The 14,891-nt window shown below is 41.5% G+C and overlaps 1 protein-coding gene across 2 annotated transcripts in view; it reads left to right on the forward strand.

The window, feature by feature from the left end:
• PREX2 (phosphatidylinositol-3,4,5-trisphosphate dependent Rac exchange factor 2) overlaps positions 1 to 14,891 on the forward strand; it is a 1,248,069-nt gene that overhangs the window by 833,286 nt on the left and 399,892 nt on the right. For both annotated transcript variants that reach the window (XM_086965847.1, XM_086965848.1), the window contains exon 32: positions 10,339 to 10,556. In XM_086965847.1, the coding sequence (XP_086821973.1) occupies positions 10,339 to 10,556 (218 nt within the window). The remainder of the gene's footprint in view (positions 1 to 10,338; positions 10,557 to 14,891) is intronic.

The raw sequence follows: 14,891 nt of genomic DNA on the forward strand, positions 1-14,891 counted from the left end.
TCTGAGTAGAGGAATGGCCAGGTTGGGGGTATTTTAAGTTTTTTGCCTGTCCGCTCTCGTCTAGTAAGGCCTCAGCAAATGCTTGGTTGTAAGGGGGGAGTCTGTCAACAAAAAAATTGAAGCTATGAAGGTTGGAGCCACAAGCATGGTTTAGGGTTAGGCAGTGTCATGGTTAGGGTAGGGGCAAAGTATCGAAGATGGGGGCTTGCAACCAACTGCCCCCGGTCTTAGTGGCGACGTGCCAGCCCCTGCCGGAAAACCACACTTGAAAGGGTTAATCTAAATAAAAGGGCTGGACCTTAAGATAGTGTAGGCATTTAAAAGCAACAATAGCAGATGAGACTGGTAAGACCACGCCACGTGCTCCCTTACATGGAAACACAACAAGATATGAAGATATACGTGTTGTTAGGTCTCAGCACGTTTATGAACACCTTACAGAGCATCAGAGGTAGCGCCTCTTTTCATGAATCAGCCTGAAAACTGTACTCTGTTCAAGCTAGAGGAGCAGCGAGTGAAGTCAAAGTTGTGCTTTGGCTTCCTTTATCTGTTGACATTGCCAAGGTTGTACTGACAGAGTAAACAAATGATAGGTCCATGCACACGTGCTCGCAGAAGCCTGGAACATCTGTGAGAACTCGAGGTTGCCATAGCAAACCTTCATCCACGTTGCATCTTCTTACAAAAGTGATTTATGTCTTGTGGGTCCCGCCATTCCATGTTCCTGGATGCATTTTATTTAATGAATCAACCTTCATGCTACAATGAGTAAAACTATTTTAAAACATTTTTTTTAAACAGATGAACAGTGGTGAACGAAAGAAGGAAACTAGTTAACTCTCCATCAAGTATTACTTTTTCAAAAGGGCATTGGACGTTTTTTTAGATCTGACCTAACTGTACATGTAACTCAGTGTCAGGTTGTGGACAATCTCATCTTTCGTTTCTTGTTTTTTGCGATGTGTCATTTTGACTTGTTTTTTTGCAAGCATATGCACATCACTTTTAAGCAGCATCATTTTTTCTTTTATTATTTTAACCTTTTTAATTTCTATTGCATATGTTTATTTATTTATGTTTTTTTTAAATGCAGGCCTGCCGCAGCCAGGCCTGTTGGATTTACCAGTGCCTGTTTTCGAAGGTTACACATTGCAGTCCACTAGGGGCCGAGCTGTCCTCTTCCGAGGCAGTGTTTACATTACCCGACAGCCTTCTCAGTGGGATGTGATATTCCCGCTCCGCTGCTGAACCTGGCGCATCCATCACTGCGACGGAAGTGCTGAGTGGGAAACCTTCAGAGAGCGCCCTCGCGGGCTGTGAACGTTTCACCTCGTCCTGTGTTGAACCGCATCGTATTTGTCGTGAAATATTGTATCACTTCTATCTGCCGCGCGCAGCATAAGTGCCTGCGTGATGATTGTGGCTAATGGCGTCCTGCAATCCATCTAAAACAGAAATGCACAAAGATGACCGGGCCGCCTGTACATCAAATACATTAAATATACCTTGTACTTGAGAGCTCCCGTAGGCAGCACCCCTAAATATCTGGACTTGGAGCACATTCTATTCTGGCTTTAGAAAGATGGATGTCCGGTCTCCAGGTCAAGCACTTTAGTTAAAATGCATTGGTACTTTTTTCACCGTACTACAAAAAAAAGAATATTTCCACACGGAATCACTTAACATCGCAGGTCGAAAGATTAAATAGGATTCATTTCATTGCTTTAGCGTTATGGAAGAATAATATCCCAATTAAAATGATGATTCAGTGCTCCTTCTGGGGTGGAAATTGCATCTCTGAGCTTAGATAAAGAACACGGTGTCATTATGTTTGACTGCCATACGGGCTGCTGCATTTTGAGCCAACATGCACAGCTTGCATTCTGCGCTTCTGTGCACTACTAGGCACTTGTCATCTAACTGGGCATGTTCAGAAGAGAACAATAAACCTGCCCCAGTGCACACACTAGCAGTGGTTAATGGATAACTGCACACAAGATGTCAGTTTCCACGGTGTGAGTTACTAATGTTTCTACACATTCGTATCTGAAGCACCAACCCCTCTACTTTAAATGTCAGAAAATGTTAATTACACTTTTCACGGGGAAAGAATCAAAGCATACAATAAAAAAAATGAAAGTACATTCCTGATATAAAAAACATGAGTAATAAGAATATTAGCATAAGGTTGAACTGTGAAGAAATAAGACCAAACTAGATAATAGTAACAGGTGCAAATATATTGGCGAGGCAATGAAATGAAACAGATGATCACCAAATACATTTGAAATGTCAAATCAGTCTAAAGTTGATTGCATGATAGAGTGAAATGATGGAGAAGGGAAAGACGAAAATAAAAAGGGAAAGAAAGCATGAATCTATAAGGTGTTGGTGCGTCACAGGCAAGGGTAGTAGGGGATGGTAGACAATCGGTCAGTTTCAGAGGAAATAGATGTCAGTTAAGATTCATGTACGAATAAGTCCAGAGTAGTTCAAATGTTCCTAGAAATGAAAGGGTGACCTGTGGACTTATGTTATGAAGTATGAGTTTTGCATAAGTAATTCACCTAAGTCCATCATCAGGTGTGAAAGGAGACTAAAGTAAGTAATTTCCAATCCAGCAGAATGACTTTTGTAGCGATTGTCAAAAGCATATCCGGTATCTGAAAGGAACAGGAGGGATAAGGCAGCGTGAGGACCTAAATTATGGTAAGGAAATCTAGGTTGAAATGAACTTTGAAAACAAAGTTAAGTTGGTACGTGATTTGCTCCTAGAATGGGGTAAGAAATTTGCACTTAATAACCATGTGTTCAAAGTCACCACAGTTTTCTGTGCAAGTCCAGCACTTATTAGAATTTATAAGATTTATTTTGTTTAATCTGTCTGGAGACCAGTATAGCAAATGGACTGCAAAAAGTTTGGTCTGAGATAATGAGGGAACAAGTGTTTCTGAGAGAGCTAAATCTCAGATCATATCCCATTGTCCCAGAGGTCATGCGTCTCTACCCAAATTATGTACGGGCGAGGTCCACTTTTAGCCTAAAGGGAGTGTAAATTTACTAGAATTGTTTTGTAAAATTTTGTAGATTTTGGAAGTTGTATGGCCTTGTGCCTTCTATTACACAAGTAATGGCAGGAGAGATGGGGAGCGAAGAGGACCCACTTTGGAAAGTTTAGCTTTGATTTTTAAAAAGCCATAGAAATCTGTATTTGGTAAACCAAATTCAGACTGTAGCGAGGCAAACGAAAGGGCATTATTGTCTTCAGAAAGAGATCCTTAAAAAGGCTAATACCTCTTTTGAACAACTCGGACTCCATTGGACAGTAATCTGCCAGCATCAGTTTTTTTGTATTCTATTAGGAAAGTAAGTTGGATTTATGTATAGGGCACAAAAACATTTTGTCAATTAACTTGAGAGCATTAATAGTTGTAAGTAAGATGCATTTGGAATGTACATTTGAGAGATGATCTATGGATAACAGCGCTTCAATGGGTAAGGGGGAGCGCAGATCTTGCTCAAGTAGAAACTGGAAAGCACAAAGGGGAGTGATTTCATAGCCATTTTTCTCCTTGTGTGAACGATAAGCCTCTTGATAGTAATAGCAGTTAGGAAAATTACACCCTCAATCCCATGTGCCCAATCATAGTTTCTTTAGGGATATTTTTGCTCTTATTTGAGATCATAAGAATTAGAAAGTCATTTTATCAATAGAAGAAAAAAATGACTGAGACAGGTGTATTGGAAGCATCCTACCCCACCATGAGATATTCTTTGATGACCAAGAGGAGAAAAGGTTTTTAATTTTGATAAGGGTTTGTTGTTCATTGCGAGCGACTGAATCAGCTAACTTTCTGTTAATCCAGATGCTCAGTAAAATTAGGTTGCCATTGAAGACCTGTGACAATAATGGATGATAAGAGACATAGTGGGTAGATGGGCATCACATCTGTTTTGTCTTTATTTAAAGAGTACCCTGAGACATTAGAAAAGGACGGTATGACATTAATAATGGAAGGGATAGATAATTCTGTCTCTTCCATAAATATTAAGATGTGATCGACCTAGGCCGCAGTCTTGAGACAACGGTTATGGAGCGTGAAACCTTTAGTTAAAGAACCATTGATTTTTCTATGAGCTGAGGGGCCGATGTTTAACAACATAGGCATTTTTCGGTCTTGTCTAGCTAGCACTCCAGATCGAGACCTGCTACATTCAGGTATGGACTTGAAGCTCTGCCTATATTTTTATTTAGCTCCTGTTACTGCCCTTTCTAAATAGTGGCTTTTTATTCCTGAATAGGCTCAGTAGTCCTTCCTTAGTACCATCTATTCTCCATTTGTAACCTCCCAGGAGGACTGGCCCTCTTACGCATGTTGTTACTTGGCATGTTTCATCTACAGTCCATAAGCACTATTGTACTAATGATTTTATTCTACCTGCTTTTGCAGGCAGGACAAGCTCTCCCGTTTCACCATGCTCAGGTAGCAAGGCACGCCTTCAGCTTAAACAATGTAGGCCATATCTTTTTCACCGGCGGGGCTCCCAAAACTCTATTTTTACAATATTAAATACTTTGCTCATGAAAAACGAACAATATTGAGGTTGACAGCTGTGCCTTTCTTTTCATTGGCCTGGCTCGTCACAGTCTATTTTTTCAATATTGTATGTTTTTCATAAGCAGCGCAGCATGCTGCCTGTGCCGCACCGGTTGCTAAAACCACGGAGTTTGGTCCTGGGACAGGGGGCAGCTGGACAACTATACAAATAGCACATTGAATCAAACAGTTATCAACAAACTTCACGTGTGAGAAAATATATAGCAATTCTGTGTTCACAAATGGTTAATCTTTGTGAAGTAAACAAAAAACCGCTACTAGACCCAAGAGGTGGAAAAGAAATAATGCGACAGAAATCAGAAATTAATTCACAATTAGTTCAACCAATAAAGACTGAACCCGTCAAGGGCAAATATTTTGAACTGTCTGTCTGTTTGATTCAATGTGCTATTTGTATAGTTGTTGTAAATATGTATAAATGTTTTGTATTTGTATATAGGTGTATATAAAGTGTTCTTCTTGCCTATGGAAAAAGATAAATCTTACTAAAAATAATGAACAAAAGGGTTAAATAAAATTACCCATACAAACAAAGAAACGTTGATTTTTGTTTGTTGTCTCATAAACTTAAGGCGAGACTAAATAAGTAGGAGGGCTAGCATTTTTGTTCTATTCACTGCACCGGTTGCTAAAAGCATATTATGTTGAAAAAATAGAGCAATCAGTCTAGCATTACTAAAAGGTGGAGCTATTGGCGTTGCAAATATTGCAAAGCCATTAGCTCAACCTTTCAGTAACGAATTGCATTGCAAATGCTTGCATTTATTATTTCTATGCACTTTAAGATTTCGTTTTTTAAGGGACCACCTCTTTTATATTTTGAAGATTTCTTCTAATCAATCCTTTTTTAGTTACTTTTAAAAGTACTTTTTTAGATTGACGTTCTCAGTAAAGCGGTAACATTGAAGTAACGCTTTATTTGTATTTTTTTCTGATTCTATTTTGCCCTCGGGTGAGCTGGGGTGCAGCGGCTGAACAGTGTATTCCTGATTTGAGGAGAGGGTGTTGTCTTACTACAAATAGGATCACTGACATGGAGGCTCATTAGAGGAAATTTAGTCATGTGGTTACTAAACCAAAAGTAGCTTTGGCGACGCAGTTGTTATTATGCAAATTTTTAATAATGTATACACTAGTGAACCGATTTCAACTTTCCTAGTGGAGTATTTCTAACGCCTTCAATTGAAAAGAGTGCCACGCCGAGGAAAAGCAACATGTATTTCAACAGGCACATCTGTGTGTCTCAAAATGTTTCTGTAATTGTGTAAGAGGGATAGGTAAGAAAAAGGCGTTACCGCAGTACTCCTTTCTTTAATCTTCCCACAACCGTGCCTTGACAAATGCACTTGATTATTTATAAGAGAAAACTACAGCAGAAAACCAAAAATGTTTAGGACGGAAAATTGATTTTGTGCACAACAACCTGCCTGCTAGCAAGTGTGTTTAAATCCACACGTTGCTTAGTCCCGACCACTATGTTGTACTGCTATAGAGGGGAAAAAACTGCTGTGTCAGGAACCAACGGCGGCATGTGTGTGAGTTTTCTTAAACAGCAGATTTAAGTTTTCCATATCCACGCTTGAGTAGATTATCCAGTCCAATATTTGCTGTGGGACTTGTCTGACTTTCTGTTGGATAGACAGAACTACAAATCCCAAAATGTAAAGAGAAAGAAACTTGAACTGAGTTAGTTAGTCATATATGGATTTGAAAAACCTGAGAGCTCTGTGCAGGGAACCAGCAGCCTCTTGCTAACATTCTGGGAGCAACAGTCTTGTCAATCTTCCCGTGTCCATGCATGATATGCTTCCCAAGTACAGTTTTTTTGGTGGAACTGTTAGACGTATCTTGTACATTCCTTTCTAAAACGGGATGACAAGTCCAAGAATTCAACGAAAAAACCTGGCGTAGAGCCCCATATCTCTTATGTACCTGAAAAACTTGACAGCTATGGAAAACACGCATTTGCAATGCAATAGGTGTGAGAGATTGAGCTATTGGTGTTGTAAATCACAAAGCCTTTTATTTATGTGTTTTGAAAATCTGCAAGCGTGCATAAATACGCACTTTTTACTTAAAGTCCTTGCTTAAGAGAAGCAAGCCTGGCATTAAAAGAGGCCCGTTACTGCCAATATTTAGAAAGGCCAACAAAGGAGTATTGGATTGACTTTTCAGTGAGTCTTTTCCTAAGCACCAGGAAGCCTTTTCTACAGATGACAATGTCCTTTGGGTAATCCTGAGAGATGGACATTTTTGATCCTTTCCAAGAGATTGATCTGATCTTGCACATATGTGCCAGAATTTGCTCATAATATTGGTGTCTCAGTGGTTAAAATATCAAAGGTCCCAGATTGGAAGCGTTCTTGAGTTTTAAGGAGGGAACACAATGAGCTTTTTTGATCTCAAATTCTCTGACGAAGAAGATACCTTAGGCATTAGGGATCCAAGCCTTAATGCAGTTAAGGGGGGTCACTGTCCAAGTCCTCAGGGAGGCCGAAAACCGTAAGATTGCCTCACCTGTTTCTTTTTTCCAAGTCAGTAAGCTCTATCCACAGAGATGCCAGCATGTTGTCCATTTTGTGGGGCCAGCCTCTTCGATTGGAGATTGTTTTGATCATTCAGGGAACTGATAATGTTCTCAGAATTGATAATCCTCACTGTAAGCTCTTTCAGGTCCTTTCTTATTGCCGCTACTTCAAATTGAAGCAGATCCACGTTCGTTTTTGTACTTTGGGCGATGTAATGAACTGAATTCAGTTTCTTTAGTATAGTGTCCAGAGTCAAGGCACTGTCTGATTTGTCTGGTACAGGAGAGTCATGAAGTGGTAGAAGTTGCTTTGCTCTCTTTAAACTTCCTTTTGATTCTTTATCTTTACGGTGTTTACCATCATTGTGTTCTCTAATGTCCACCATGTTTGCGTCCTATGTACAGTGAAAATGAGGTAAATATCAAGGGCAAGGTACATCACAAAGAAAGGCACCCCTTCTGTGAATTCTTAAGGTACAAAGATGTAAGAAGGAAATAGTATTGTGATAAGATACCATTAGGGCTCGTTATATGGAAGCACTAAAACAAGAGTAGCAAGGGTGGCGAAGTATGAAAGAGTGCAAAAGCGTATTAAAGAATATTCTGACCAGCTCTTTGTCTCAGACATAACTGTTCTTTGCAAGATCTCAAACATATAATTTTCCAAGTGTGTGGTGAGCGCCCCTAAAAAAGACCCAATGGACAAGGGGAGAAATAGAGAATCAAAACCTTGTAATAAGCGTGCCTATGCACAGTTACTGCATTTAGTGTTTTTTTTTGTTTAGCATTGGTCAAATATACTGCAATAGGGAGCTAGAGATGTAAGAAAACTTCACTAGAGAAAAATGAAGTTCCCAGATAACTTCCAGAGGTAGCCTTTATCTTATTTCGCTTCTAGAGCACCCTCCATATTACCACCTATGCACTAGAATTGCATTCACTGATATTGCATTTTGTACATGTCCAAAAAATACAGCAGAAGGGAATTAGAGAAGCAAAATGATTCTGCCTGTAAAGAAAGAAGGCTCCAAATTACTCCCCGAAGCGCATTGCTTTCCACATGTACAGCAGCCTGCTGTGCGTTACTTTCATGAATGATATGTTGTGAACAAATCAGACTCTGAGACAGTATTGATCATATAGAATGCCAGAGGGGAACAGGTGTGGACCGCTCGAAATCGGGCAAGTGAACAGCTAGTACTGATCATCACCCAGGGAGGACACATCACCACAAGGTGAGTGGCGCCGCCATGTCAGGAGATTGGTGCCCGTGACCATGGTGAAGTTTGAAGTGGGATCGGTGGAGGTCAACCAAGGATCACTCAGCCCTCATGCTTGTGCAGGACACAGTCCCCTACCATAAGAGAACACAGGGCCGGTTCCAGGATTTTGGGACCCTGGGCCAAAAGGGAATGTGTGAGGCCCCTTTAATTTACATAAGTGACACATTCAGGGCTCTGAAAGCTGCTTTGTGCAGACCCCTCCTGTGCCGCAGCGCCTCCTCTCAGCCACCTGCAAGCATGTCTTTTACAGCTGAAGGCTTAAGAGAATAGCTTGGGGGCTGAGAGTTAATCCTGTGGGGCGCTAAAGTGCTGACAATGGGAGTCCCGCAGTGTCTCTGAATGGACTAACCTGCAAAATGCGTCTCCTGGCAACTGGGACTCCATCCCTAAGAGGCCCAGGGCCCCCGCCCCTCCCTCTCATAGGACCAATTGCAAAGAGACACCTTTCTTTCAATTGGATCGGCAGGAGTACAAGAGGGCTGGTGGTGCGGGCCCCATGCTGGCCACGGCCCTGTAAGAACTGGTGGGGCTTGAATTAGAGAGGCTCCAGGGAGAGGAGTAGTGACAGGTTTACTGAAACTTAGACAAGATCTTCCATTCCGAACTTGCTCCAAGCCCCCCCCCCCCCGCACCCTCCCCACCAACCCCCTTTTTTTAACCACATTACACGTGGCACAAAATTTGCCTGCACTGCCTGGCACTGGCATAATTTACACCCCAAATATTCTCCAAATATTTCGTCCACATTGCTTTTAGAGCCAGAATCTAAATGTTTAAATGTGAAATTCTTGACATAGTGCCACTTTAGCATACCAATGGTACATTTTCACTGAATTAGTGAAATCCACCTGTGCACCAGTTACTGTTGTGCACAATCATTTGTGCACAGCATGCAATTTAGCCCTGGGTGTTCACTGCATTTGTTGGGGGCCTGCTTTCTGGATCAAAAGATCAGTGAAAAACTCACTGGCCACAGGCCTATGGGAGAAGGGACTGGGCTGAGTGGTAAAGTGGTAAAGCTAACGCGTATTTGGATACGTTGTGTGCTTGCTCTCTCAATCCAAAAATCAGTGAAAGACTGATTGGCCCCGCCTATGAGAGAGTGGACAGGGCAGAGCGGTATCGCTCTTGCTTATCTGTATCTTTGTGTTCCTGCTCTCTCAACCCAAACATCAGTGGAAGGCTCACTGTTCCCAGACCTTTGAAAAGGGAAGAAGCAGAGAGGTAAAACTATGGCTTATTGGGACAGGTAGTGTTGATCCTTACTGAAGATACCATTTGCAGGGCTTTACTTTGTACAGCCTTTAGAAAGCGATTAATATTTTTGAGTATTTTGGAGGTCTCTGTAGTGTCAGTCTAATATATATTTTCGGTGTTACAGGTACCTTTTTACATATATTAACACAGATCATACACACAAATGCACGTGCTCAAATGTTCCTGGCTAAACTGAAAAAGGGTGTATTCTACTTTTAGAAACAAAGGCACAAGAAAAATGTGTAGTCTGGCTAGCCACTCAAAGCCATAACGCTGGATACAAAACACACTGTGGCTTTATTACAAAGGCACGTTTGAGTATATAAAGTAATACTCTTCTAATACTTGTTTTATGTACTATTACATACCTTTGTGAGTTGGCCCCTACATTACTAAAGTGGGAATATAATGGAAATGTTCAAGCACTGCCCTTTTTGGAAGAATGTCCTTAAGGTACATGCTCATTTCATGTTCTTTTATGCTAACTGCAGTTGGCATTACATATCTCATCCTTCTATAAAAGTACCGTAGGGCAAGAGCTTGTAATTTATAAGCATATTACTCAGTCTTATTGTAAATAAATCACAGTGCACATTTTCACTGTCTTTCAAATACGAATTAAATATTTCGTCTTTACCGTTCTGGTTTGCAGACAGTGAGATACAACTGAGGAGAGACATGGTCTTCTGCCAGAGTTTGGTGGCCACAGTCTGTGCCTTCTCGGAGCAGCTCGTGGCCGCTTTAAACCAGATGTTTGACAGCAGCAAGGAGTACGAGGGTGAGACGCACGAGACCAGCAAGAGATGGCTGGAGCAGATAGCCAGTGCAGGTGTCCTGCTGCATTTCCAGTCTCTGCTCACGCCAAACCTGGTAAGGAACAACCTGGTGGGTTTGAAATACTTTACAAGTCATTTTGTGGGACACAGTGTACTTAGCTCTTCCATTACTGTTTCACTACATATCAAGATTGAACTGTGCGTTATTTCTCCGTAATTCTCATCTCCTAGTTAGTAAGTACATTCTCTGTGACACGCTATTGTGTTTTTATTGCGTTTATATATTTAGCAACAACATCTAAAACTAATCAGAAGGATCACAGGGGCTTGATTTTGGCCGGGGTGCACAACCATGGTTTGAATCCTTGTACACCATGAGTGCACCGGTTTAGGCCGTGGTTGTATACTACATTGCAAGAAATGTATAGCAGCAATACATGCTGTGAATGAATGCTTGCACCGTTTAGAACCAATAAGCAGCAGTTCACTAGTCATGCGGTGTATCTATCCTTGTGGAACCTCTGACTCCTAACAGGGGCCTGAAGACCCCCAAATGGGGAACACAGATGAACTCTACACCCACCCAAGTGGTGACATTCAGAACCCCTTTTGGGGGCCGTGGAGGTGAGTGCACATGAATGCAGGGATGCGAGTAAATATTGACATGCTTTTTGACGGAGGGTGGGGACTTGTGATTTCTCCATGTCATCTACTAAATACTTTGTTTACAGTTGCACTCATGTTATGATTATTGAGAATCAAGACAATTGTCTGGTGTACCCTATATGTGGCCTGGTTCCTTTTATGCATAGAGCAGCATTATGGTTTATTACATCAAACACGGGAGATTTTTGTACAGCACATATCCAAACCTCATGCATGTTAAGGTGCTCTGATATGTGATAATGAACAAACATATGGCTCGGTGACAAAGTATTTGGCTAGGATCACACAGTTTGTTCAAATAGTGTGGTTGAATTTGAGCTCCGATTTCCCAGTTTCATGCTATGCAGTTCAGCCACTAGTTGGTATCTCTTTCTGACGTCAACGTTTAATGCTTTATCCTTAATTTTTACAAGAGGCGATTAGCTTGTAGGTGACAGGCATGTAGGTGACAGGCTCACTGGTTAGAGGCGGCAGACCCGAGTGCAGAGAACGGCCCGGCCCGGGACCAGGGTTCGATTCCCGACGCGGCAGGGTCTTGGACCAGGATCAGCGGACTGATAATTCTCGCATCGGTGCCTACTCCGACCAGGGAGCACACTCGGCAACTCTGGGCATTAGCTTGCCTCATCTCCACAACGGCCCCACACAAACGCCGGGGATGCCTGGTTTCACCTTGGAGACCCCCAGGAGGGACTATCTCACAGGGAAAGCCAGGACGGGTTCCCCAGCGGTCTATAGCGCTACGAGGCCTCCGGGTAGCAGTGCGCTTTACAAGACACAACAATTTACAATTTACAATTTACATGTCCCTGAATTTCAATTTGCTCTACTGTGCGCGAGAGAGCTGAAGATGCTGTTTTGTGCTGTTTCACAGAGAAACTGCCCCATTGATTACTGATGCAGTGTGTGAAAAATGGTGTAGGACTCTCAGTCCTCCTACCTATGATCATCCGTACAGGACACCACTAATCCTAAAATAAAACACTACGTTATCTGAATGAATAAACTAGAGGCACACTAGCTTAATGCAAACGCATAAACAACGTATTGTTATATAGGGGGCGTCAAAATATAACAATAGCAACCAGCATTAGCAATAAATGATTGGAGTCTTTAGGCCATAAGCGAATGTTGGGCAGGTGCATTGTGGACACCAATGACGATAAGATGCAAACTCTCAACAGCTTCTCTTATGCACTGATTAACAATATTTGTACAAATATAATCCTCTCTAGCTGTGTATAAAAAACCTATCTGATGATCTGACAATAAACCTCGTCTCCAAAACCTAAAGCAGAAACTAGCTTTCTCTTCCTGCTCATGGCTTTATGTTGTCCATCTAATAACTCCTCTCTGCAAGCTATTCACCACCTTCAACCTCTTTCCTCCTGTTTCAATTATTTAATAATCAATTCAATAATCCTATACTTCCCCCATAATTCAAATACATTGATTTAACAACAGAGCAGCACGGAATCGATCACATATTACATAAAATTGGATATTTTTTCAGCAATAAGCCAGAATTAAAATATGCATAAATTATGCATATGTAACTATTTTCATAGTTGATTTGTAGTGCTGGTGTTCTAGCTGCCATTGCCAGATTCATTTGAAGTTGTTACACAGCGATTTGCTCCATTTACATTTAAATCTAGAATTAGGACACTTTTGCCTTATTCATCAGATATCCTAAATTGTGTTTTGCTTGCCCTTCTGACCAATTATTAGGAAGCTCAGTCGTGGACAATGCTGACATTTGTAGCTTCATAGCATTTTAAAAATGTTGAGTTTTGTGAGGCTCGAGCCCTTGCAGTTGACACTGAGCCAAAGCTAAACTCAAAACACACAATGGCATGCCACTAGCAAGCGCATGGTGCAACATGCAGATGGACCATCGAGTAAAAGGCATCAGAATGCGCTAGCAATGGGAACTGGGTAGACCTCCTCTCTCCAGGTCATTACAGACACTGAGCCAGATGTATGACCATTTGGAATTGCAACTCGCAAATTGCGAAAAATAGCGAGTCACAATTTGCGAGTCGCAATTCCAAATGTACAACAATGTCAGAGACACTTGTTAGCGATTCCCAATGAGGTCACAAAATGCAAGGTTCATCAATATTCATGAGGCACTCGCATTTTGCTACCTCTCTGAGAATTTGCCGGCCCTCCCAGAGATGGTGGCCTGCTGGGTTCAGCAGACCACCATATCTGGACCTGCTTTTAAATGAAGCAGATTTTTTTTTTTTTTTTTTTATGTAGCTTGTTTTTAAAGGAAAACTGGAAACATTTTTTTTTTGAAAAAAGGAAACGTTTTTGTTCCTGTCCCTGGGACCACTGCTTGCCCTTAAAACATTTTTTTGCATGCATTTGCAAAGGAGATGGGGTCCCTTAGGGACCCCTTCCCATTTGCGACAGTACTATCACCTACTTGAAGTAGGTGGTAAATTGCGACTGTTTTGTGACGGCAATTGCGGTCGCATCAAGAACTGAGATCTGGGCCTGTGCCACCAGAAGATTCAATGATTAGAAGCAGTACAAATCTGCAGAAAAATAAGTGAAAGTCTGTGGAAATATGTTGAAATGTTTGCACTAAAAGTGTTGAGATCTGTGGAAACAATTGTAAATATCCAATTAATGTCTCTTAGATCATTTCCAAACAAATGAGAAAAGTGCACATCAAACTGTATCTCAAACTGCACTCGTTGTGGTTATTTTCAACATTCTTGAATGAAATAATTATGATATAAAGTAACAGAGTATGTAGGTTTTCTGTTCCCCTGATATTCAAGAACCTGCAGAACTAAACCATCTCCTCCATGACTGCTGGTTTGGAATTAAATCTGTGGAAACTGCACCGAAACAGCCACACCCACAATAAAGGAAGACCTCTCCTCTTCTCAGTGGATAAAGAACAAATAATAGCCCTCATATTTCTTGACTACTTGTCATACAGTTCTGTTCACATATGATTTTGTTGGATAGGCTACAAAAATGGGCGGAAATAGTGAGCTCTGAGCTGTCCTGGCTCAATACTGCCTTGCTAAGAAAGGTTTTAAAAAATCAGAATTGCTGCATCCTCTTTACACTTGGCACCCTTCTGTGCCCTCAAAGGCTCCCCCTTTGCTGCCTCCTATTCGTTATCTATTTATTCTCCTTGTCAGTGCTCCAAGGGGAGCATCATGTCTCATTACCGTGACTGGTTTCCTGGTCTCTGCACCTCCTGCTAGAAACTTGAGTATATTCTTTCAGTCACGATTGTTATTGTCATTTGCTCCATAACTAAATGCATTTGTAATATTGTAAACCCCCAGCTCCGCCTACTCAACAAAATACTCCCATTACTTCTAAATTGACCAACGGGTAGAACCTTCGAAAGCCCTTGTCTTGTAATGTCATTTGTTCTGGCCTTCCCAAAATGCACATTGTCAGGCTACAAAGTTTACAAAGCTAGGGAGCTAGAATGCACATAGATCCAAGGTAAGCGGGACCACATCAAGCCTGTGCTGAAGGTACTAGTTGATCTCAGGTACACATTAAATGGTTCTCTGCACTGTCCACAAAGTCCATTGAGAAAAAAGGCCCGAAATTCTTGCAAAACCTAGTTCTGCAGTACTCCTCAGCCAGAAACCCCCACTCATCAGCTGCTCACTTGATTTAAGAGAAAAGTATTTCCTGGTTTAGGTTTTGAAGATGAGCTTCATGGCCAGACCAGAGATAAGTTACTCTACTTAACAACAGCTTTAGGGAGATGCCTGGA

This window comes from Lissotriton vulgaris, chromosome 4_1, assembly GCF_964263255.1.
Source record: "Lissotriton vulgaris chromosome 4_1, aLisVul1.2, whole genome shotgun sequence".
NCBI lineage: Eukaryota > Metazoa > Chordata > Amphibia > Caudata > Salamandridae > Lissotriton > Lissotriton vulgaris.